Here is a 23,373-nt window from a genome sequence, read left to right on the forward strand (position 1 = left end):
TGAGAACCTTGCAGTTCAACCTCAGGTGTGGAATTGTAGTCTGCCTCTCCTGGTTCACCAATTTAATATTGTATATATATTATGCAGTCCTACAGGTAACATTTCCTTGGAAAATGATCTTCCAAATTTTTAGCCTTGTTTTCTTTTCTAAGTGTGAGTTCAATGCTGCTTATTTTCAGGGCCACTCAACTGTTAGTGTGAAACCAGGGACGACAGTTCATGGCAACTGAATTGCTTTTAAGAGGTAGACTTCTGTAAAAGGACTGGTAGTGTTATATTAACTTGGACAAAAGTTGGCCTAGCAATCTTCAAAATGAAGGAGTGAGACTTATTTCACTTTCCTGTCTAATTGGTTATCTTCACAGGAATTACTAGTATAAATCTATGTATGCATTGAATGCACTCTTCAACTAATGAGCGAATGGGGGCTTTTCAGAGGTCGTGATCTTTGTTGATTGACACCTGCACTTCATGATGCACCGTAAATAAGGGGAACAAATATATAATTTGAGAAAGTGCTCTGGCATCTGAGTAATCCAGACCTCATAGCTAAAATTCAAGAGATGTCTGCACTGAAATTTGAAAGGTTACTGGACCTATTGTGGATAGACCTAAAAGATCTGTAAGCTTTCCTCCCTTCCTTCTCAGCAAAGGCTTCACGTGCAGTGCAACCCTTGTCTTTCACATTTTGGCATCCTGGAGGCTGGCTGGTGAATTTGGAAAAAATTTAATCAAGTCTTAACATAGGGGATTGAATGGAATCTGGATCTGTATCCGGCCCTCGAAGAATCTGTATATGATTTACCGTCTATAACATTCCTGCCTATTTCCTGCATTTTTTTTTTTTTCCCCCATTTGGAAACAGCATCATGTGCTGTGCACTTGGGGGCACAACAAGCACAGCAAAAATCTTTTGGATAAAAGCAGTGAAGAGGGTGCCAAAATGTGGCTGTTTCCAGAATTATTCTACTCTGTGAATCTGACTGCTTAATCTGCAAAACTATGCACTGGGGAGCAAAGATCCCAGCAACTTTCTAAGAGGGCATCTCAACACAACAGATAGGCTCTGATGACATTCAAAGCTCAGGGATGCTTAGCCACAGCACATCTGAATTTCCTTGATGTGCAAGTATCAGATCACAGTATTAAGAGAGTTTCCTGGAGTTATGTGGATTGGAAATAGTCAGTAGCATCATTTCTGCTTTATATCCTGATTTTCCTTCCTAGTTTTGTCTTTGGCCTGTCATTATGGTCATAATAACCCAGTAATTAAATGTTCAGCTCACATGGCATCACCTGTTAGCCAAAGATCTCAAAACAGGCTTCTATCAACTCCATGATCTCTCTGAATAAACTGATGGATAGAAACTATAGTGTCACTTTCTCGCAGTTACAGTGTGACAGAAGGGTAAGGATAAGAACAGGCTCTGGGGGCACTGACTGTTGTCCAAGCTACTAAACTGCTGTCTGTGTACATCTCCTGAACTCTCACTGGCTTGTCTTTTCATCTGTGCAGGTTTATCTTTACAAACATTTACAAGGTACTGAGGCTTCATTAATACCTCTGCAACTTGTCCGGTTGATCCCGTATCTATTTAACAGTGGTGCAGCCTCTCCAGAGAAGTGAGCATAAGCCTCTAGTTAGCCCTAGATTGTCAATGTACTGGGGCAACACTGAAAACAACACCTCTCATTAAGAGAATAGATGGGCTGCGTGGCCTTTTTCATTCATTTCCAACTGCATTATGCAATTGTTGTGCCATCATGGCCAACCAACTTCTGTTAGGAGGAGCTGAATGGAGTCATGCCATTGATGAATGGCTGTTCTACACTGACTGTTCTGACATGCAAAAGAAACCCCTCAGTTTGATGAGTATCACTGGCCAGATCTGGCTCATGAGCACAGCAGAGATTATTGGTAAGAATTAGACTTGCATATATGTTGATTGGAACTGAGACCTTGAGGGCAACATGGTAGAACTGGGTGAGGAGGGATGGGAGAATCACACTTGATCTCACAATCTCAGTTATCTTTCTTTGATTACATCATTGATCATATCAACTGTAATATGTTGGTGAGAGCAAGTACAAGGAAGGCAAAAAAGAATAATTCTTGATTGCAAGATCTTTTGGTAGTTTATATTTTGACGGGTGCTGGCCTCCTACCAGCTGGAGGCAGCTCAGATCATAAAAGCAAGGAACTCTCCCTTTTCTACCTCCAGTCACCATTGTACTTCATCTGGACTATGTGATAAGCCTGATAACTTGGATTTGGGATGCTAAGACAGCTTGGGAGAAATGTAGGCTGAAACATATGGTGTAAGGTCTATGTATGGCATTTTCCGTAGGGGAAATCTCTTCCAAAATGCTCAAAGACATGGCATGCATTGGATATGGTAGCACTCTTTTGATCTTGATTTTATTTTAGTAGGATAATAAGATGCTGATGTTATACTACCAGGCACTGCTTGTTTACATAATTACCTTTGATTGCTTTTTGAACAGTGTACACTTAAAGTCCAGGAGACACCAACATTCTGTAATGCGCCATGTAAGTGATTTCAAGATGTATTAAACATTGCTGGCATTACCTGACATGAGGTGTGCTGACCCCATTTAAATAACGCAAAGCTCAATGCAAACTCAGCCCCAAATGAAAAGTAACAGTCTCTCAAGTCCTGATTTCCCTGCGTATCACCACAATGGATCCAGTCTGCCAGCCTTTCTGGAGGAAGCCTATCATGCTTCATTCAACTTCTGACCCTGAAAGGACCCGTGTCCAAACTAAACTGTGCATTTTACTAATCAGTATTTTTTCCTTTTTTTAGAGGGCGCTAAGTCTGTGGGACCCAGTAAAAAGCAGCAGTTGTAAATGGGAGCCAAAGCATACCCTGTAGCAACAACAAAAAACTTCCATCCCTTGACTCTCAATGATCTGTAAAACTTTTATATAAGAGAATTCAATCAGTGACACAAATCCTTAATTAAATATTTATCGTGTGAGCTGCAGATGTGAGTAGTGCCAAACCACAGACATGCCTGGATGATCTGTATAAAAAACCCTCTTAAAGAAAATGACTGCTTTTGAATCTGTGCCATGGATTGAAGAAAGTAGTTTGTGATCTACGTCATAACGAGGGCAGAGGCTGCTCTACGGATGGCAGCCCTTGGAGTAATTTAGTAGATTCCTCTGAATTCAGAAGAGAACGGTCTATTGTTCCAAGTAAGCACCTTCGTTAAGAAAAGAGGCTATCTAAAATTAAAAGAAACCAGATAAATTATTTTTAAAAGTAGTTAAAAATAGAGATGAATTTCAGTGACTATATTTTAATTTTTATTCATCTTTGGTATTAAAGGCCAAATGACCCAAAGTTCACATCTGTTAAACTCTGGCAGGACCTTTGGGAATGATATAAACAGTTTGCCTTCTGCAGTGGTCCTTGCCATTCATCAGTATTCAGCTCATTTGGTTCCTTGTAGGTGCCCGATGGAGAGACTGTCCCCTCTGAGTGTGTCTCTGCATGCTAATGCTAATACATCTTCTTGAATAATCTGTTAGAATTGGGGCGTTGATGGTGCTTCCGGAGCTTCGTCTTTCTGTGGTGTTTCAAAACACATGCAACAGGTGATGCTGTTAGAGAGCCATTGAGGTGTTACACCAAAATAACAAAACTCTAAATAAATAGGACTGAACTCTGGAGAAGGCAATAACTGCCACTTGTTTTAACCATTTGAGTGTGAACTTTCTGTTTTGCGTGCTGATGTGAACTAGAGAAAAGTCTAAATCAAAGACTTGGACTGAAATCAGGTTGTGATCTTTGCAGCCAGCCCTAAACAAAAAGATTAGGATAGAAACAGCTCCAGACTTCGCAGTGAGATCTGAACTTGGCATCTTCAGCCTGATCATTAATTTCAACTGATCCATGAACCAAAGATGGTAGGAGATTACAGAGTTTGCTTTAAAATTCAGCAGCTTAAGTTGACAATGCTTCTTGTTTTCTTTTGTCTGCAAATGCTGATTGAAAAGCCAGAGCTGACATTCCTAAATTCCCTCAGGAAAACAAAACTTGCCAGTCTGCAGGGAGAATTTGAGAGCGGCAAAGCCCAACTATCTGTAAGACTGCTTGTCTAAATTTCAGGGCTTTATCTGCTGGACAGTAACCAGATCTGAGTGAGGCTGAGATTTCTAACAGCACTGTAAGATGAAATCTATAGTACATAAAGAACACCATTACTATTCTTTCAAAAATGTTGTGGCTTGCAAATGATATGGCCAGAAGAGTAAGCATTCTACCTGTTTGCTGCCAAAATGACTTACGCAGAGTCTAGCACTGGTTCTCGTATCAACCTGATGGCAGCTGCTGCCAATACATTTTTCTTACTTAGAAAATCTTACTTAGATTTTGTGGGGAAAATAATCAATCTGGGATAAAATATCATGGGGGCAAACTCCCTTGTGTTCCATGGGCTGCCACTAGCAACGTCAGACCACTATGTCAACAGCAGTGTAATCCTCTGCAACCTTTGAGCTGTGTGGTTTCCTGAAGCAGACTGCTTAGAGGAAAATATGGTTTGACAGAGAAACTTCTTTATTGCTCTCAGAGAAATATTTCACACTCGAGCAGCAGAGGCTTGCATTATCTCTGTGCTCTGTTGGTTTCAGTTATTGCAAATGTTAGGTCAAGGGTTTTGGATTTTGTTTTGTTCCCCCCTTCCCAATATTCACTGTTTTCATGTACTTTGCCAGGTGGAGTTCTCATTGACTTCAGTCCAGTGACTTTATTTTACACCTGACCTGCACTGTGCACTTGTACTAACTGAAATGGAAACATGGCACCACGTTATCACCTTTTGTTAAAAGCTTTTCTTAACAATACAGCCATAAATTAGGAGGGAAAAGGGGTTTAAACCATTCTTACCTAGAGAAAATATTTCCCATAGTAGCACTCCAAAAGACCATACATCACTCTGGGTTGTGTAAATTTTGTCAAAAATAGCTTCTGGAGCCATCCATTTGAGTGGAAGTCTTGCCTAAGAATGCAAAAGACACAACATGTTGCAAGAACTGTTGTTCCTAATGTGCCCAAACCCTAGGGGAATAAAAACTTGAGATTAGCATTTCAAGTTTCTTCCACTTACATCTCCTTTCCGTACATAGTCAGGGTCTTTATAAATGTCCCTGGCTAGTCCGAAGTCACAGATCTTAACTACGTTGTTCTCTGAAAGAAGGATGTTCCTTGCTGCCAAATCCCGATGAATGCACTGTGAAGGAATGAGGACAAGCACAATCAGAGGTTCTGCCTGGACAATGAGCCACTGCTACGAGTTGAAAGTGTGAGACCTTCTTTGGAAATGGAAGGATAAATGAACTTTTGTTGCGAGCAGGTTAGAGAAGGAAAATGTGTGTGGGAATCTGCCGCAAATGTATTATCATATGCAAAAGAGAAAATAACTCGGGGAGCAAGCCAAGTATTTCTGTTAGTTTTCTGATTTTTCTACATGAAATAACTTTCACAAGTAGGATGAGACAAAGGGAGTGCCATTTTCCAGTTAATTGTTCTGCAGGAAATTTGGGAGAGGTCAAAAAGCAGCTGCAGCTACATTTGCAAATGCAGTCATGATTTCTGTGTGTGCTACCCTGGTAGCTACGTGGTAAGGGCAAGCTCTCAGTTTTGTGCATACTTTGGCATGCCTATTACATTCAATTTACTTGAAAAGCAGGTATTCCACAGCCTACAAACATACTTTTTTTAATATCCAAAAGAGGTCCTAACTTTGCTGATAGTCTCCAACATTGCTGACAAGCTAAATAAATAGCTGGATACTCCCTCTTCATTTTTCAGTAGTATTTTCATTGACCATACTAGAAGGATCTTTCCCTATGAGAAGCCTTTTCTGCATTTATTTATGAGACAGTTCCGTGAATTGTCTCACACTCCTTCTATCTAAACTCTCATGTTACAGATGCCAGTCCTTGTAGCCAAGAACATGATGGATATTCCTTCACAACTTCTTCAGTGCTACTTATTGCTTAACCACCAGAGCTAAAGTGGTCTCCAACACTTTAATATAAGAGCAAAAAGCAGATTACTCAGGCTCAAAATATATATTTGGATTTCTTCATATCAGATACTCATGATTCTGTGAAAGAAGTTCAGCCCTGACATTTTAATGAGCTCACTTTTCGGGAGGCGAGAAACTCCATGCCTTTTGCCACTTGGAAGCTATAGCAAATCAGATCCTCCAAAGTCAGGGGACGCTTGTACAGATCCTCAGCATCTAGGAGAGATCACAGACACAGCAAAACACTAGAGCAACAGCTCCAAACTTGTCTGGCACTCATGCCACTTGCATGCTGATGACCCCAGCCCTGCACCTGAGTATTGCTACATGAGTTCTCTACTAGGATTACAACTCTGGCTTAGGACCCGCTGACCTAGAGGCAGAAGATCAGATGATTAAAAAAATTCCATCCAACATTAATCATATCATTTAGCTATGGGGAAAACAACATTTGGGGATAAAATTGAGGGAGGCTATTTATAGCAAGCGAGTGACGAGACTAGGGACAGACTGGCCCCACAAATCTTCTGGTAAAATATTGCTATTACTCCTCTTACACAACAGGAGCAGCTTTTATATGCATACATTATTGCAAATCTCTTTTTGTGAGAAAGTTGGAGTGGGGCATAGGCAAGAGAAAGAATGTGCGATTTCAGGAACAAGTCAAGCTGTGTAAGGGCTTGTAAAGTGTGTGACTGTGTGTGGCACTAGCCAAGTAACACAAATCTTTACAAGAAAAGATCTGGGATTAGGTAGGTTTCTTTTACCTTCTTCATCATCTTCTGAATCGCTGTAACTCTTATCTTCAATAAATCCTGAGCTGGCAGAGCTTCCTGTGCTGGCTACACTCTCAAGGCGCCTCTTGATCAGTTCGGTCAAATCACTGTTGGACTCATCCAGACTTTTCTCTGCTTGGTCAGAGTTTTCCTGGGACTAGAAATGGTATAAAACTGATTTTTAGCTTTGGATGACACAACACCTGGGGATTCAAAATATGTAACAGAATGGCATATGGAGAAAGTGTCCTTTGAAGATGATCTCAAAACATGTTTGAACATGATATTCCCTGAATAGCAGAACTAATGAAGCCTGGTTTCCTATTTATTAATAGAGAACCTCCCATTTTACGCATAGCAGTATTCCACCATAAAAGTTAGTTGGAAGCTGGCTGGGTGAGACTGATAGGTGAGCAGAGAGATACTGTAATGTCCGTGATATGCACTGAAATGCGTCTGCCTCACCCTGTCCTGGGGAGTGAGACATAACCAATCCCTGCAATTCATGAAAACAATGGTGAGAAAAGAAATTTTGAGTGACTGTACCAGGAAAATCTCCTTCTCTTACACAAAGTACCTTATGTACTTTTTTGCCTGTACACAGTAGCTATAATAATAATAATAGAATCATCCGGGAAAATAATCTTGGGGAGGCTCCAGTTTCTGGCAGGGCTTAGATCAGAGACCCCTTCTGATGCTGTATTTTCACAATGAGGAGGTAGTCTCATACTCTCCCCATAGCTGATTTCTGGTCTCCTGTGTCTTCCTCCATATCCTAGCCCAATCTGTGCTAGCACAAATGTTTTTGTGGATGCCGACAACTGATTGGAAACCAAAACCATTTGGTTAGTTTTAATGCAGACCATGTTCGTGATCCAGTCCGCTGCATACAGCACAGACTTTTAGGTTGGCACAGGGGAAGGGAAAACACGGAAGATGGGAATGAGCAGATGATGGAAGGGTGAGCTGCTTTCAGTAGCTGAGGGGAGGTGGGCCTAGAAACAAAAATCCCCAAATTGGGCTTTTAGTTTGGGAGGGTTCACCTTCTCCTAGTACAGTTAATACCAGTTTTTCACTACTACTTTGTTGCCTGCCATGTGCTGGATATTATCTTGCAAGTAATTCCCTCTCTCTCTCAAATGTACTAGACAGCTTGGGTTTTTGCAACTAATTCTTTAGTAGGTGCTAGAAAAGAAGAGGATGGGAATGAGATCCTACAGGGAAAAAAGTTTCCTTTTCTTGCTCATACAAATGTGGTGAGAAAATAAAGTGCCTATATAAATACCAAACTCTCTCACTGCCAATGTGGAAAAAAATATCCAGCTTGTGGTCACTGGTTGTTAATTCTCTGCCTTGTGACTATGAGAAGCCAGTCATTTTTTTACCTTGTATGCAATGAAATCTCCTCGTTTTCCTCTTAGATAGTTGGACAGATTTCCATATTTGCAATATTCTACTATGACCATTAAAGGACCTAAAAAGACAGTGAAAGTCAAATGAGTTTTGAAGCACTGCAAAGCACTTAATACTAACTTATCCTCACAAATCCTCTTTAAAATAAGTACATTCTGTCATTCCTGTTATACAGATGAGGAAATTAGGAAACAGAGGAAAGAGAGAAGTGACACTCCAGAAGCACACAATCAGTAGTGGATATGGAGAGAAGGGAATACAGTATGGATTCTTAGTTTTCTCCATTAGATGGTAACAGTTGGTATTTATTCCTTATTTATAAACAAAGGAAAATTCAGAATGATAAATAAGAATATACAATCCCATATGCTGTTAAGGTTGTTTTACTCTATACATAGATCCATAGCATGGGGCAGTCTTCATTTTTCACTGCTGCCTTCACAATTGTTTGTTTTGGGTGGAGCTGGTGCCAGTAGAGGCAATAAAAGGATGCAGGATCATAGACGGATCTAAATCAAAAGTTGCAAAAATATTTAGTGTGAAGTTTTTGAAAGCCTGGGAAGTCCTATCAATTTTTTCCTTTCTTATTTCTGTGCAAACTACTGCAGAGTTCACTGCAATTGCTGCTTTTATACAATTATGCATATTTTTAAGATCTGCTTGAAAATGCTTTTATGTTTCAGTGTGAGCTATTAGGAAAGGGGAAAGCTACATTCTCTACCATTAGCATAATCACTGCTTTTTGTAATCACCAAATGTAAGATAAGGTGAAGTTGTGGGACTAGAATGCATGTAAACATGTATTATTATCAGTCCTAAGCAACCAGACTTTCATGTCCAGAAACCTTTTTCTGTCTAGAAGGTCCATAGTTCAGACTCAGAAGTTTGAACTTCAAAGGAAAAGTGCTGAGAGCTGTATTTGGCCATTCAGGAAGGAGGGAGGGAGTACGGCTGTAAGGGAGCTGTCAATGGTTCTATTGCTGACCACACAACACTGCTCACTTGGGCTTAAAGGCAGCAGTGCTGGGATCTGGCAGTGCCCGAGAGATATCTGGGGGACATTGTTTTGAAGAACCTAAAGGTGAATGTCCCTCATGGATGCCCTGAGGAAATGCGGATTCCAGTACAGCTTTAAAGCTCCAGTTAGTGATTTATTCATATTTTTGAAATGCTTCCTAGACATGGCATCTCCATATTTTATTTCCTCATTGTAAAGCATATACTATGCATTAGTTCTAACTGCTTAACATCAGACTCTCAGCCAAGGTGTTAAAATTTGTTATTTGTTATATTGCTAAAATAATATACGTGCATACCTAATATCAGTCTTTATCAGGAATACCGTTATACGGTTACATAAAAACTAACAAGGAGGGAGAAAGCACTGTATTCTGCAATGGCATTTTAATAGTAACTCTTATCCCAGTGTCTGTTTTGAGAGCTCAAGGCTATTTTTCTTTAGTCTGCAGTTGCATTGCTCAAAGGTAAACAAACCAGTGCCTGCCTAGAGGCTCCTCAGTGCCCTGCAAGGCCGTGCTGCGCTGCTGTGCTCTGTCCACTGCTCCCCAGAGTAATCGGTGGTTTTCCTAGGCAGTTAGCACGGAGGAGTGAGGGTTACCTCTTCACCCGGGAGGGCAATCAGGATGGAGCAGCCTGGAGAATGGGAAACTGAGGGACTCTCAGGAGAAAAAGTTCCTCAGAGATTGGACGGTCACAGTATTTGATCCGTTACTGAGATGTGTCTTACTATGCAGGTAGAACTCTGTGCCTGAATTAGTGCTTTGGTTAAAAACTATTGACCTCTTAGTAATGCTGCCATGTTTTAGGCACCTGTTTGTACTAAGCTACCTCATTGACTTGACAAGAGAGGAGAATCACCAGCTTTCATAATGTTACTTCCCCTCTACTCAGTCCCAAGCAAAGGCTACTTGCTTATGCATCTGAATCTTAAAACCCTCCAGCTAAAGCTGGCCATCCTCCCATACAAGCTTTTGGGGTCTGCAGTGCTACAACAATTCCTGCAAGTTCCCCATTGATGGCTCCCAGATTACAGCAGTATCTGTGGTTGCTGGTTGCTGACTGCTTCTTGAGGAACTGGGAGTATCTTGCTGGAGAGAAGATTTCTTTCCTGGCATCTTACCAAATCTACCTCACTGAAGTTTTCTTTTCCCCCCTGTGACTGGACAACTACACGTTCTTTGGGAAAATGATAGCTTTGGAGTCTCAGATGACAACACATGTGTGCACCATTTCTCTCACTCTTTCCCCTTCATTTATTTTACTCTGTTTTTTTTGTCCTCAGTTCTCCTAAATCTGTCCTTTGGGGATTGTTTTGAAGGTTCATTGTAAGCAGTAAAGAGGCATCTCTGAGAGTTGTTACCCTGAAGTTAAAGCACAGTAGAGTAAGAGGCAAGGGTGCTTTGTATGGCAGTATGGGATGGGAAGGGATGTTTTAGTGACAAAGGTCTAAGATTTATGGAGTCCTTTGTTTAAGTCTGCACTTTGCAACAGATCCTTTGAATGATGTACAGCCAGTTGTGCCAGCTCAGTCCCTTGGAAGTCCATGCTGTTGCTCCATTCAGCTTTGGACTGCCTCAGGCTTCCTGTATACCATGCAAGAAATGCCTGCATTTGCCTGGCAAGAGTGAAGTGCTTGGGAAAGGAGGGGGCCTCAAGTAGCTAAGTGCTCAGCCTGGTGCATCCTCCTGATAAGGCAGGGAAGAAGAGGGAGAAGAACCTTTGAAATGATCAGTAGTGCCTAAGTGGAGGAATTGGGCACCTAATTGCAATTAAGGATCCTGCCTCCCTTCAGTCCATAATCCCTTTTGTAAACAAGCTTACAAAGGACAGAGAAAAAGAAAATAGAGAAGTGACACCGCTGGCTGGGAGAGGACGTTCAGAAACCATTGATGAGATGTGGCTGTATTCTGCAGTAGCAGGAGCTGTCCTATGAGCAGAGAGGTAGAAATAGTTGTGCTTGCATTAACTGCATGCGCATGAGACTTGGACTCCACCACAGATACATCCAAACACCTTTGTATCTGAAAAGTGTTTCTTCTTTGCTCCTTATTTACTGAGGACTTCTCACCTCCAGCTTTGGTGCAGGCTCCCAGCAGGTTGACTACATTCAGGTGATGTCCTATATGGATGAGGATCTTCAGTTCAGACATTAAAGCCTTGCATTCATTAGTAGTTGCACATTCTGCTTAAGATAAACAGGAAAAAAATGATCTTTACACAACAGGATATTTTTAACAGGACACAGCAAGATCCTGTTTATACTTGGAAACAAAACCCACCCAGGTTACTTGCAGTATCTTTGCTTTTCAGACTCTTAAACAGATAATAATTCATCCGTTTCATTGTCTGTTGACCTTTATGAAGTGGAGTAACACTTTATCTTTTGGGTGACTCTTCCTTTCTCTAGCATGGGTTATGGAGGGTTACTGTCCCATAGGAGAACCCTCCCCCCAAATCAGATTCCAGAGAGCCTTTGCAAGGACTGAATTTTGCAAGCTTAGCAAAGGAACAACCAACCACTCCAAGCAACAATAGCACACAGAAGAATGTGTTCCTCCATCTATAATGGCAATGTGCAGTTTAGTAGTACTTCTTTACAATACCTCAGAATATATTTTTCCACAGTACTAAGCAACTTTCCACTGCAGGTGGAAAATCCAACACATCTCTAAGGTGGGTCCCAAAATGTACTGGAGAATTTACAGCATTAGTCAATCTCAGCCCTGTGAGATCTCATTGACCCAAGAAATATATTTTCCAGCAAAGCAGAGGGGGCCATATTTGTGTGTGAACCATGAATGTGACACCTGATGAAGCACTGGCTAGCCAGTTATACTGTAGTTTCATTCTCTTTTGCTGCCAAAGCTAAGGAAGGCACTCTCAGACCAGAATGTTGTTCGGATGCTGGCTTGTTTCCTCTGCCTTCTTTCCAAAACTTTTATGAAGTATTTTAACAAAAGGAGTTGTGTCCTGTTTCCCCTGTTTTTGCCTTTGCATCATGTAAGATTTAAATATGAAGAAACAGTTACATAACAGATCACTTGGTGTGACAAATGTAACCTCTTTATCTGTTTGTAGAATTCTCCATAAACAAATCTTTCACCAAATTGTGTCATAAAGAAGGAGCTATTCCAAGCCCAAGGTTTCTTCAGTCAACAGTGTTTGTAGATGGATGTGTACATCAGTGGTTTTACTCCTGATTTACCCTGGCATGAGCGGGAAGTGTTTCAGATAATCTTGCACATTAAGTTATAGCCTTCAACCCAGAACTGATAGCAGCCTACTTCATGGAAATGACAGATAATGCTAGAATTACAGAAATGCAGACATCTCCAGAGCCTTCCCTCCCCGCCCCCCCCGAATGGATTGACTCACACTAGAGAATCTGCTTTATTCAGGAAAGTGATGAATTATGGGCATGTTAGTTGGGGAGGGACAGGTTAGAGCAGGAGGCTGCTGCCTCTGCTTGGGGAGGAAGGTATAAAATGATGGAGGAACTGTCAAATAGTTTGCTGAATATGTGCAGGCAGGGTAGAGTTGACATGAGTATCAGCTGGGAAGCACAGTGTGGAAGTGAATGAAAACCCAGAGCTATCCGGTGCAGTAAGTTTTGGCTGGAGAAGGGAGTGTGTCTGGATCAGGGGCTTCTAGGATATTTAGGGATCTGGAGATGGGCATGGAACAGAAGAAACAACAGCAGTAGAGAAGATGATCTGAAGATCTACAGACTAATGCAGAGAAGGGAGACCAGATTTGGAGGAGGTCCAGACAGGTGATAAACAGATGTTTTTGAAACATTTCAGAGAGATGGGAAGTAGCAGAGCATCAGGAGAGGCAGCTAGCAACAGAAGCCAAATACCATGATAGAAGTTCCTGAATCATGGCATTGCAGGGGTTAATACAGTCATGCAGCAGCAATGCAGAGCAATGTGGGCTATGAAAAGCCATCAAGTGAGCATCGATTGTACCTTTGAAATAATCCTAAGTGAACAGTTAAAAACCTCCAACCCAAGTAGTCAATGTATTGGCTGATGCATTTATTCATAAGCTGTCTGCAGAGGCTTTGTATGTAAATATAATATGAAAGAATAGTCTCCAAGTTCCCCCTTTCCCCACCACTGAACGGTAAAAGCTTTCCTTAATTTCAATAATTGCAAGCAAGTTGTCTCTAATTCACTCCCTTGGCATTGCTTTTTTTTCAACCCCTTGAACTGTTCTACATCTGGAAGGGCTGTGATCGAAGGCTTAGATCCAATTTCAGACTATCTAATGTAATTACATTCTGTAATCTGCTTCCCTCCTAACCCCACAGACCTGGAAGCTGCTGTTTTCCTCCTCTAGGAATACAAGACTTAATCAGCAGCACTGCATGGAGCCCGCTTGTCATTTCCTACAGGTTAACATCCACTGTATAATGACTAATTGCTCCCATATGACAAACCCACTCCCTTCTGAAGACAATGAACTTGGGACTGGTTTGGAGCCGAGAACTGGAAACCTCATTGCCCACAGGTTCCCTGAGGAGTCTTGTGAGAATCTCAGAGGGATATGTACCTTTAAGCATTTTTACGGCAACTGTTTTGCAGGTTGAAGATTTATCAATGCCAAAAGCAGACGCCTCCACCACCTTCCCAAAAGCACCATGACCCAGTGTTTTACCTAGAGAAGCAAGAGTCAAGAATGAGCCAAAGGGGACTTACGACAGTCTGCATCAGATAAGAGGGAAACATGCATTCTCAGCTATGCAAGAAATACAAGACTCCAGTGCCCAGGCACAACGCAGATGTAGACCGATAGTCAATAGAAGCCTGTATCACATATTTGCAGCATATGGATATAAATGGTATGATTTATATCCATATGACTTTAATGCAATACAGTATGTGATAGAACAGAGTAGAATAAATAAATCTGCATTCAGCTGAAGGCAAGGCTGAATACATATATAGGGCTGAAGGGTAAAAACATTACGTATAGTTGTCCTGAATCCCAGGAAAGTCAGAGTTTGGTTTAAACACACAATTGTGGAACCCTGATCTCTCATGAATCACAGTCACAGAGATAGCCAGCTAAGGCACTCAGGCAGTCAGAACCCTTTAACCCTTCAGTTATTGACATTTATTTGAAGTAAAAGCTATACTAAATGGAATTTAGGATGATAATCTTGCTTTATTTTCCCTTTCATTTGAATTTTCATGCCTATGTTACCTAGCATGCTCTGAGAGCTCTGATCCACAATGCAGCAGAGTACACTGGGCATCATGGTCTGGCTTTTTGGTTCTGCTAGTTTGACCCTATGTCCCACCGTCATCTTATTTTTTGTTATTTTTGTCTGTCTTCCTCCTTCTATGTTTTCCAGCTAAAGCACCAAGAGCACACACAAATACAGATACATTCCCTACACTCATCATTGCACACAGATGTTACTGTTTCTCTATACAAACACAGCCTGCTTTTTACATTTTCTTGCTCCATCATCCAGTGAGCTGAGCTGTTGAATGAAATTTGGTTCATTTTTTCATGATAGCTCTTTACACCTCAACGCCAAGTTCAAATGATTAATAAAGAATTTATTATTTGATGAATTGATAAATTTCTTCAAAATAAAATTCACTGAAAGACTGTCACCTTTCAGATTGATTTCTCTTTCCCTTTTCCTCTATGGATGTGAAACCATACTTTTGGCAGGGACAGTACCTGGAGATACCTTTCTTCCCTGTCAAGAGTTTGGCTTCACTTCCCCAAGAAAGAAAAAGAGGTGGTAGCTATTTTGAGAGAGACAACATCTTTGTTTTTCTTACCAAATCCTTTGTTTTTCTTACCAAATCCTTTGTTTTACCCCCCATTAAGGATGATCCTGAATTCTGTGACTCACTGCCAATTTTCCCCAAGGATGTCAGTGCACTGGCACTAAATGAAAGGCTGCATCTTGGGTTATACAACATATCCATTGAAACCGAGGAGCATTAGAAATCATTCTTTACAGCAATAATACCCAAACCACTCACCCAGCCGCAGTCTGTCTCTTGGGAACTCCCATTTACTGCTGTCATAAGGAAGACGGTCACACTGCTCGTCAAGAGGCATTTCCTCTGGATCCATTATAATTGACAGGTATCCTGTTTTAATATCTGTGGCATCAGGCTAAAAACAGGGTGTGGAGAAATTATTCACAGTATTTACCCTGCAATTCTAATGGGAGAGAGCGAGCTGTCATCTACAAGACTGAGTGCTGTCTGGGGAGTTCCCTGAATTCCAGACTTAGCTGTGAATTTTATTCGGAACCATGAATGCATCACTTCAGCTTCCTGCCTCTCTTTTTTTTATAGCTGAGAAATAAATGTTTACGTATGCCTGCCACTCATAGGTGTTGGAAAGAGTCACTGATTAATGTTGGTAAACACTCTGAGGACACAAAATCTATCACTGTCTTCTACCTGTATCTGTTAAAGGAAATCAGTGCTTTTGTATGGGAACTCCACGAGTTGCATTTCCTGGTGCACTGCAGAGCATTTTGGCATTTTCATAGTGCTTTGTTTTGCAGTCTTGATTCTCCATAGTTATCCACTTCATGGCTATTGCTTATTTCAGTTTAAAATTGATTGAAAGCTGGTGAAAACTACTACTTCTAATGCTGCTAAGTGAGAAATTGTGATTTGGTGGGTCCTGTGAGCAGACTTGCATGGGTGTAAAATGTAATAGGAAATTCACTGTTGTCCACAACTGTTAAACTGAGGTCAGGGAGGAAAACATTAATTTAATCACTGTATTTGCAATAGGAGGGGAAATTTTACTCAAATATTGGGGATCAACTCTGGGACTGTAGTTTGGTGAGCTTCAGAGCAGAGAGCTGTGGTTGCCTTTCTGTTTGCCGTTTGGTTTAGGAAAAACAGACCTAACTTCCTTGGATCTTTACTGAAACTTTACTTTTTTGAGTCACAAAAGGGAGGTGAAAGAATAGCAAGACTTGGAGACAAAATAAGCTGTGTTGTTTGAGCTCATTTCTAGAGCAAACATCCTAGGATCTTTCTTAAAACAGGGCCCCCTTTAATACCTACATTTCAGAGAAATCTTACAGGACAAGTGCTGAAATCAAGCCCTCATTTTAGGGGATTTAGGATTTTTTTCAGTTTCCTAATCTTGCAAACCAGTTTGACTCATGAAGAGGGAGGAGCCTGATTTTATGGTACCATGGAAGTGGATAGAAATCTCACAAGTGCAAGTGATCTCCTGAGAAGTCAAAGGACTATCAGCAGAAATCTTGGACTGAAATTTTATAGGAACATTTTGCACAGTTCTTCTACCATCTGTCCTAAACATTCTGCCCTAAACTCTGATGCTACACATAAACTGGGCCCAATCCCAGACCCTTTGTGCAATAGGGAAGCTCTCTTACTTTTCTCAGTTTCCGAATGAATAGGGTCAGAAGAAGCCAGAAGAGGGTAGCGGCTAGACCAGTGCAGACCAAAATGATAACTTCAATGTTGGATTTCTCCTCAGAACCTGTAGGTTAAATGTACAACCAAATTTTAAATGTAGCCAAAGTCCATGACTGAGCAATAGTTCTCAGTCCAACACAATATATGCATTTCGCCTTAGCTTGGGCCTCACCTTGTATTTTAATGAAGGCTGATGTGCTGTCTTGGCCCATGTCGTTAGATGCTTTGCATTCATAGAGCCCTTCATCATCCTTTTTCACTCGCTCAATGACCAGGGTATTGTTTTCCATGGAAATTCCTGTTGTAAGGGATTTTGGTTAATATTATCACAATAACCTACCTGCCTACAAATGCTTTTATGAGACAAGAGAACTGAAAGTCAGCTCCCATCCACGCAGGCCTGGTACGCACTGTTGTTAGGAGGCATTTTAATAGCATGCTCCTCATTGTGGTCTGGCAACAACCTTTCCTGACATTTTTTTTCTCCTCAATACCTGTGTAAATTGCTTGGGGTTCATTTAACCAACAGCAAATGTGGCTGTTAATTTATTATGAGCAGACAGAGCCTGAGAAAACTTCTGTGAAACTTAGTGAAGTGATGGGAAGATAGGTTTTCTGATAGCAGTGAGATACATTGGGAAAAAAGGGAACTCAGTGAAATTATTGGAGAAAGCCAATGTCTCGGAGACTGTGGGAAGTGATGGGAGTTCTAACATGTGGAACATGGAAATCAGGTTATGCACATCCCTGGAAAAATCACTGTGTGGAGCATTCCTGGATTCACAGGCAGCCGGGGTAGAGGTGGAGTGGGAAGAGGTAGGTTGACTAGATATGACCTATGTGAGTCTTTTCTACATTTAATTTTCCTGATTAATTTTCCACATTTAATTTTTCCTGATTTTTGGCACAAAACTGCAAGCTCATCTGCTTCACTAAGGATATATTTGGGGCAGAAATAGGGAAACAGGTCAGGCTTTGAATCCAAAAGGGAGGGACATTTTGAGTTTCTGGGTGTTCTGCCTATGAATCCTGTTGTTAACAAGAGTGCTGCACATAACTTGCCATGCACTGTGCTGAAATATTTACCCTGAGGTGCTTTTTCTAAATAGTTTATTTATGTTTCCACTGGTTGGATGAGTTACATGCTTGTCCCTCTAAAATTATTTATAAAATTTCAGTAGCTATAAAGAGTTTCTCTCAGAACGGTCTGATCTGAATTATGGATGATCCTGGATTTCCTATCTAGTCCAAGATGCAAAATTAAAGTCACAGGACCAGCTACTGACATGGGATTCTTCATGATTTATAGGAGATCTCAGGACAGGGAGCTGAGAAGGAATTCCAGGCTCAGATAAGGGAGCCCATGCTCCCTGCCCATGGTAGCACTGCACCTGTACTGCTCTATACCAGTTGAGCTGAGAGTGCGTTCTCCTTACTGAGTTGTGGGAGGTAAAGAAAGGATGTGTAATATGCCATGGTGTGCCCTGGACCTCACTGTTAGGTGACTGCCCACAATTTGCTGCAATATATTCTGATCAGGCCCCAAGGATGTCTGACAGTTCAGGCTTGTGTTTTCAGACCCACCTGACAAGCAGATACACTCTGTCTCCGTTTTGTAGACAAACCGTTGTCTCACACAAGCAGACTGAACAGCAGCACGCTGTACTCCTTGATTTACTAATGCTATGCTAATGTATGCAGACTATCTGGCTGACTCTGCAGACACGAACACTGCCACATGTGGAAGGCAAGCTGCAAAAGCATTGGGTTGCAACCGGTTGGCAGCTTTGACCTCAAAGCTCAAGTTGGAGACTACTGCAGTGGTCTGATATATTTGGATTTGTGTGTGCATTTCCCAAAGTTGTGTACACCATCCTGACTCAGCCATGCTTGCAGTAGCCGTGGAGTTGTAGGTCCTATGTTTGTGGTGAACCTGCAAGTCCATTATCCTGTGTTACATACAATACCGCAGCATGCTCGGGAAGCAAGTACACTCACCTGATGCTGCTGAAATGGGGTAGCCGTTCTTCCTCCACGTAATCTGGGGTTCTGGCGTTCCACTGACTCTGCACTCCAGAATGATCTTGCCGCTGATGTTAACCTCCAGATCTGTGAGGTTTTGTATCACATATGGTGCTGCCTTTGCTACAGTCATGAAGGAAAACAGTACAGAGTAAGATTTCAGAAGGCACTTCCCTCAGTTCTGCCATCCTCTCTCCTTTGGCCACCTGCAGGGCCTCTCTGGGCTGGAAGTGGCAAAGATTTGGTTGATGAGTGGTAGCAAAAATCCCCCCAAAGATTATAGGGGGAGTGGATGAGTTTATTTGGCTTATTTTCAAACTGACTAAGCTTAGATTCGGCTTCAGCTCGAACGTCCTTGAGTTTCTCATCCTCTGAAGAAAACAGAGGACAGTGAGTGGGTAGAGCAAATGCAGAGTGAATATAAAAAAAGAAAGGAAGAGGCAAAGAGGAAACAGGTCTAAGGATTCTGTGTCCTCCATCATGAGTGCAGTTATCTGCTTACTACAAACCATGTTAACCTCCACTTTACGTTCATTTATGAAAGGTACAGGAAAGCGATGTATAAAACCACAAGCACAGCATAAAAAATACATAAAATCTGCAATAAGGACAGTAGCTGATGCGTGTTAGTACATTTAAAAGACCTTGTTTGTATAGGGGGAGGAGGGCTGGTTTGGAGGAGCATTTCCATGCATGTTCTCCAGAAGAATTGCCTCTCTGACATGTGCCAGACAAATAACAGAGACTAGTAATTCTCAGAAGAATATGATCAAGGTTCCAGTTCTCCAATGGATGTATTCCCAGTTTAGCTGTGTTTTTCCCATAGCCATCATGTGTAGGTGTCTGTGTAGGTGGAAATTTGACTAAATGAATAAAAATATCTGCCAGGGGAGAGAAAAGTGAATTGCCTGAATGCAGAGTGCAGAGAAGGCCCAGTGCCTCCATGGCAGATGATGCTGACAGGTGGCTCCAGTACTGGCTGTGGGGACAAGCCAAACCACTAGCACTCTGTAATACCAGGGTGAGATTCTTTCCCTTCCTCTGCACTTCAGGAAGAAGCAGGTGCTTATGCCATTTCTTAAAATAAATCACCTCCCACTCAGGTATCTGAGCAGTGCTAGCCACAGCTGTGGCGTGGGTGAGCATTTTCTCCTTGTGTGTGTGCCTGCATGGAGGGGGAAGGGACTGTGAGAGTGGTGTTGGCTGTACGGGGTAGGAGACTGCATGGGAAATGTGCTCATTCACTTAAACAAGGATGAAGCCAGCACTGCATGGCCTGTTTTTCACCTAAGTGACAAGTGCTTATGGCAGCATAGCTGTCCCTTCGATGTCTCATTAGCCATTAATGTAAGCAGAGAAGCCAATTTGAAAATCACTGTCTAATTCGGCTTCTGAAGAACTCTGTCTTCTGCACCCTGGCTTGCTGCTGTTTATTTTAATTCTACTCCATTTCTGTGCTTTGGGTTTTTCTTCACCATTGGAAGATAGCGAATAAATTCACCCATCCCAGCAGCACTTTTTCTTCTGAGAAGGCTTAGAGCCAATCACTCACTTTCTTCACTATGAAGCAGAAGAAACTTCACTAATTTTCAGTGAGTTTCTACTGAAGAAGTGTCCTGCCCTTTATATTCACATAGCCAAAGAAGCCAGGCTTCAGGATCTGTAGTGTTACTATTTTTATGAAAATAGAAGAGTTGGGGGGTTGGGTATAAGTAAGAAAATACTGTTATTACAGTGAAGTGTATCCCACTTACCCAGAATAAATGGTGCATGTCACTTGATTATATATACACTTGACCAGTGACATTTGTGATTACATCTACTGGGTCCAAATCTACTTAGGTATTAGTATCATCCTGGCAGCTGTAAGTGGGTGGAGTCTTCTACCAAAGTCATATAGATCTGGGCTGACAGTCCCAAATGATAGGGTTGTGCTGTTAGTCACATGGTGGGTGATGCCTTTTCTCCTCAGTCAACACTATATCCGTACCCAGCATGGAGTTAGGAAGATGAAATGCAGCTGAAATCACCTTTATGTGTAAGGCAAATATTTTATACAAAACCAGCAGTGGCTGGATAAGTAATATGTATGGCTACGTGTCAATCCACATACAGTAATCAAAAAAACCCCCAAACCAGAGCACAAAGTCTATATTAGGACAGTCCCTAAGAAATGCTGGGCACCTTCCTCTTTGAAAGGCTTCAAAGGGAGCAGCAGATGCACAGTGTTTCTGCTCTGGCAGCAGAACGATAGCATGTCCCACTGCCATTTTCTGTTGGCAGGACCTACCTCTGACGAGGAGCTGAGTGTGCTGTTCTAGTGTGTCGGTGCTGTTGTGCTGGTTCTGGGCTCTGCACTTGTAGAGACCACTCTGTTCCTTCGTGACATTAGTAATGACCAATGTCAAAGAAATGGAATAGTTGTCAGTTGTCTTGATCACTGAGTCACTGAGAGCCGCCTCTGAGGAGGGGTAATACCAGGCCAGGTGACTGTAGATGTACTTGGAGGCCCGGCAGGTCAGCCGGACATCATTCCCCACAATGGTTGTGACTTTTGGGTCTGTTTGCAACCCAAACGGCACATCTAGGAGGAAGAGAAAACATGTTTGCAATTAAGTCACAACTGAGAAGATCTTTGGCTGCCCGTTTGTAACTTGATGGTCAAATTTCAAAGACCAGCCATAATGGAATGAGCCAGTTTTAATGAGACCCGCATTTGCATGTGCAAACAGGCACTGGTGCTTGTGAATTAAGTAAATGAATGTACCTCTCCTGTCTCAGTGCTGACCTGTGGTAATTTGGCCCCCAGCATTCTAATCATTACATTTTCAAGTAATGAATTGAAAGTTTATATATAGAAGCAGTTAATGGACTAAGAGAGTTTAATCAAGAGAGACTGCCATCCAGGTAGACAAATGTGTTCGCGAGCTCTTCTCTTTCTATCTGCAATCAGTGCTTGAAAGCATAATTGCATAAGAATAAAGAGACCTATTCCCATTTCTCAGAAGTAACACTCTCTTTCTTCACCACTGAACAATCTTCCCAATTCTCTCTTATTTCAGCTATGCCTTGGTGGATGTTTATTTGATCACTGAATGGATTAACTGATCTAATGATGTATAAGTCCTTGAGGCCTTTATATTTAGCAGAGAAATACTTTGAGGCATGAGTCCAATCTACCACAAAAGAGTAAGCTGTTTCTTGTTCTGTTTTTAGTAAGTTTTCACTCCAGAAAAAAGATCAGTTTTCCTGAAGTGGCAAACTGAATCCATTTGAAGACAAGAAAACATGTTTCTGAGTAGAATGCCAGAGTCTGGCCTACAGACACATTCCTATTACTGCATTAGCTGCCAGAGACCTACAATTAAATTGTGTCTGAAAGATGCTCTTTTCCCTTTTTATTCTGTTAGTTTCAGTGATCTATCCACGCAGCAGACTTGAATGAAAGTGCATTGATAACCACAGTGACCTGGAATTATGCTTCTGTCTGTTAGGTCAGGATTTTAAAGCAGCTGAGAGTTACGAGGAACCCCATATAAATTTTACTAGGTGTAGTACAGGGGTGGGACACTTTAGGAGGACTTGCTCTGGATTACCTTCTGAACATGAACACTGTTTGCAATAAATCTGATAGATTGTTGCTTCAGTACCAAGCTGTTAGTAAGATGCTTTCTTGAGCTAGGATGAAATGGATGGTACTTTGAGAAGGACAGAAGTTAAAGGGGAGCAAGTACACATTGCACTTGCAATCTGACAAATTCCACATGGGAGCTGGAATTTGGCCAGGGGGTCACACTGCCGACTCTTGCAAAAAGTTCTGCTGAAGCTATAGTTGAACATAAATAGCGAGGCTGTTGAAATAACCAATCTGCCTTATAATAAACCATATATTATATAAAATACAGAGCCCTGAAGGAGCTTTCAGATATCATTAAAAGTCTCTCTTCTTCACAAGTCATCTGGAATAGAACCAATAAGCTTTGCTTCATGGTTTTTAAAGACTGGCACCAAAAATGTTTTACAAAAGATCCAAAAAGAGAAGACACCCCTCAGGCCACAGCTGTGGCAATTGTTATTTTTCTTTTCTTTCCTTTTCATGAAATTTCAGTTTACTTTATGCAGTGTTTTGTTAGGCTCAGTTGCTCTCTTTCTTGCTTGGTGCTAGCTGCACGCTCAAACTGACTTGTGTAATACATCCATTCTTCACATCTGATGTCCTGTGGTTCTAACATGTCAAGATGATGCTTATCAAAAAGGGTGAAAAGTCTGAGGCCAGCAGAACTTCTCTAAAGAGGAAGAATTAAGGTCCAGTGAAAACACTGGGCTGTGGCATGAGCAGCATCTCAGCATCTCTCCTGAATCTGTCAAACCGAAATAGGGAAAAAGTGCCCTCTTAAATTGCCTGTTTCTTAGTTTCTCTTTTAAGCATTTGCTATTTGCTCCAGCAAGAGTTACAGTACTAAGGTAGATGGATCTTTGGTTAGACTCAGTGCTTTAGTAAGCTCAATGGTCTGGGAGACCTCCTGAGATCCCCTCCAGCCTGAATTATCCCATGATCCTAAGTGCTGGGTCTCAGTGAAAGTATAAAGGGATTCCAGGTAAAGTGATGAGGTAGGAGTTCGATCACATTACCTGGGGTA

At 41.6% G+C, this 23,373-nt stretch overlaps 1 protein-coding gene across 3 annotated transcripts in view; it reads right to left on the reverse strand.

Moving 5' to 3' along the window:
- LOC115333495 (vascular endothelial growth factor receptor kdr-like) overlaps positions 1-23,373 on the reverse strand; it is a 140,640-nt gene that overhangs the window by 21,936 nt on the left and 95,331 nt on the right. The window contains exons 13-24 of one of the 3 annotated variants that reach the window (XM_029996482.2): positions 21,024-21,317; positions 18,710-18,856; positions 16,884-17,009; positions 16,669-16,775; positions 15,281-15,416; positions 13,827-13,931; positions 11,341-11,454; positions 8,225-8,313; positions 6,831-6,996; positions 6,182-6,279; positions 5,140-5,262; positions 4,920-5,031 (exon numbers count right to left, since the gene is read on the reverse strand). In XM_029996482.2, the coding sequence (XP_029852342.1) occupies positions 4,920-5,031; positions 5,140-5,262; positions 6,182-6,279; positions 6,831-6,996; positions 8,225-8,313; positions 11,341-11,454; positions 13,827-13,931; positions 15,281-15,416; positions 16,669-16,775; positions 16,884-17,009; positions 18,710-18,856; positions 21,024-21,317 (1,617 nt within the window). Of the gene's footprint in view, positions 1-4,919; positions 5,032-5,139; positions 5,263-6,181; positions 6,280-6,830; positions 6,997-8,224; positions 8,314-11,340; positions 11,458-13,826; positions 13,932-15,280; positions 15,417-16,668; positions 16,776-16,883; positions 17,010-18,709; positions 18,857-21,023; positions 21,318-23,373 lie in introns of all 3 variants that reach the window. The other 2 variants (XM_029996481.2, XM_029996483.2) reach the window with 2 other exon arrangements.

The sequence above is a fragment of the Aquila chrysaetos genome, chromosome 21 (genome assembly GCF_900496995.4).
Source record: "Aquila chrysaetos chrysaetos chromosome 21, bAquChr1.4, whole genome shotgun sequence".
Classification (NCBI taxonomy): domain Eukaryota; kingdom Metazoa; phylum Chordata; class Aves; order Accipitriformes; family Accipitridae; genus Aquila; species Aquila chrysaetos.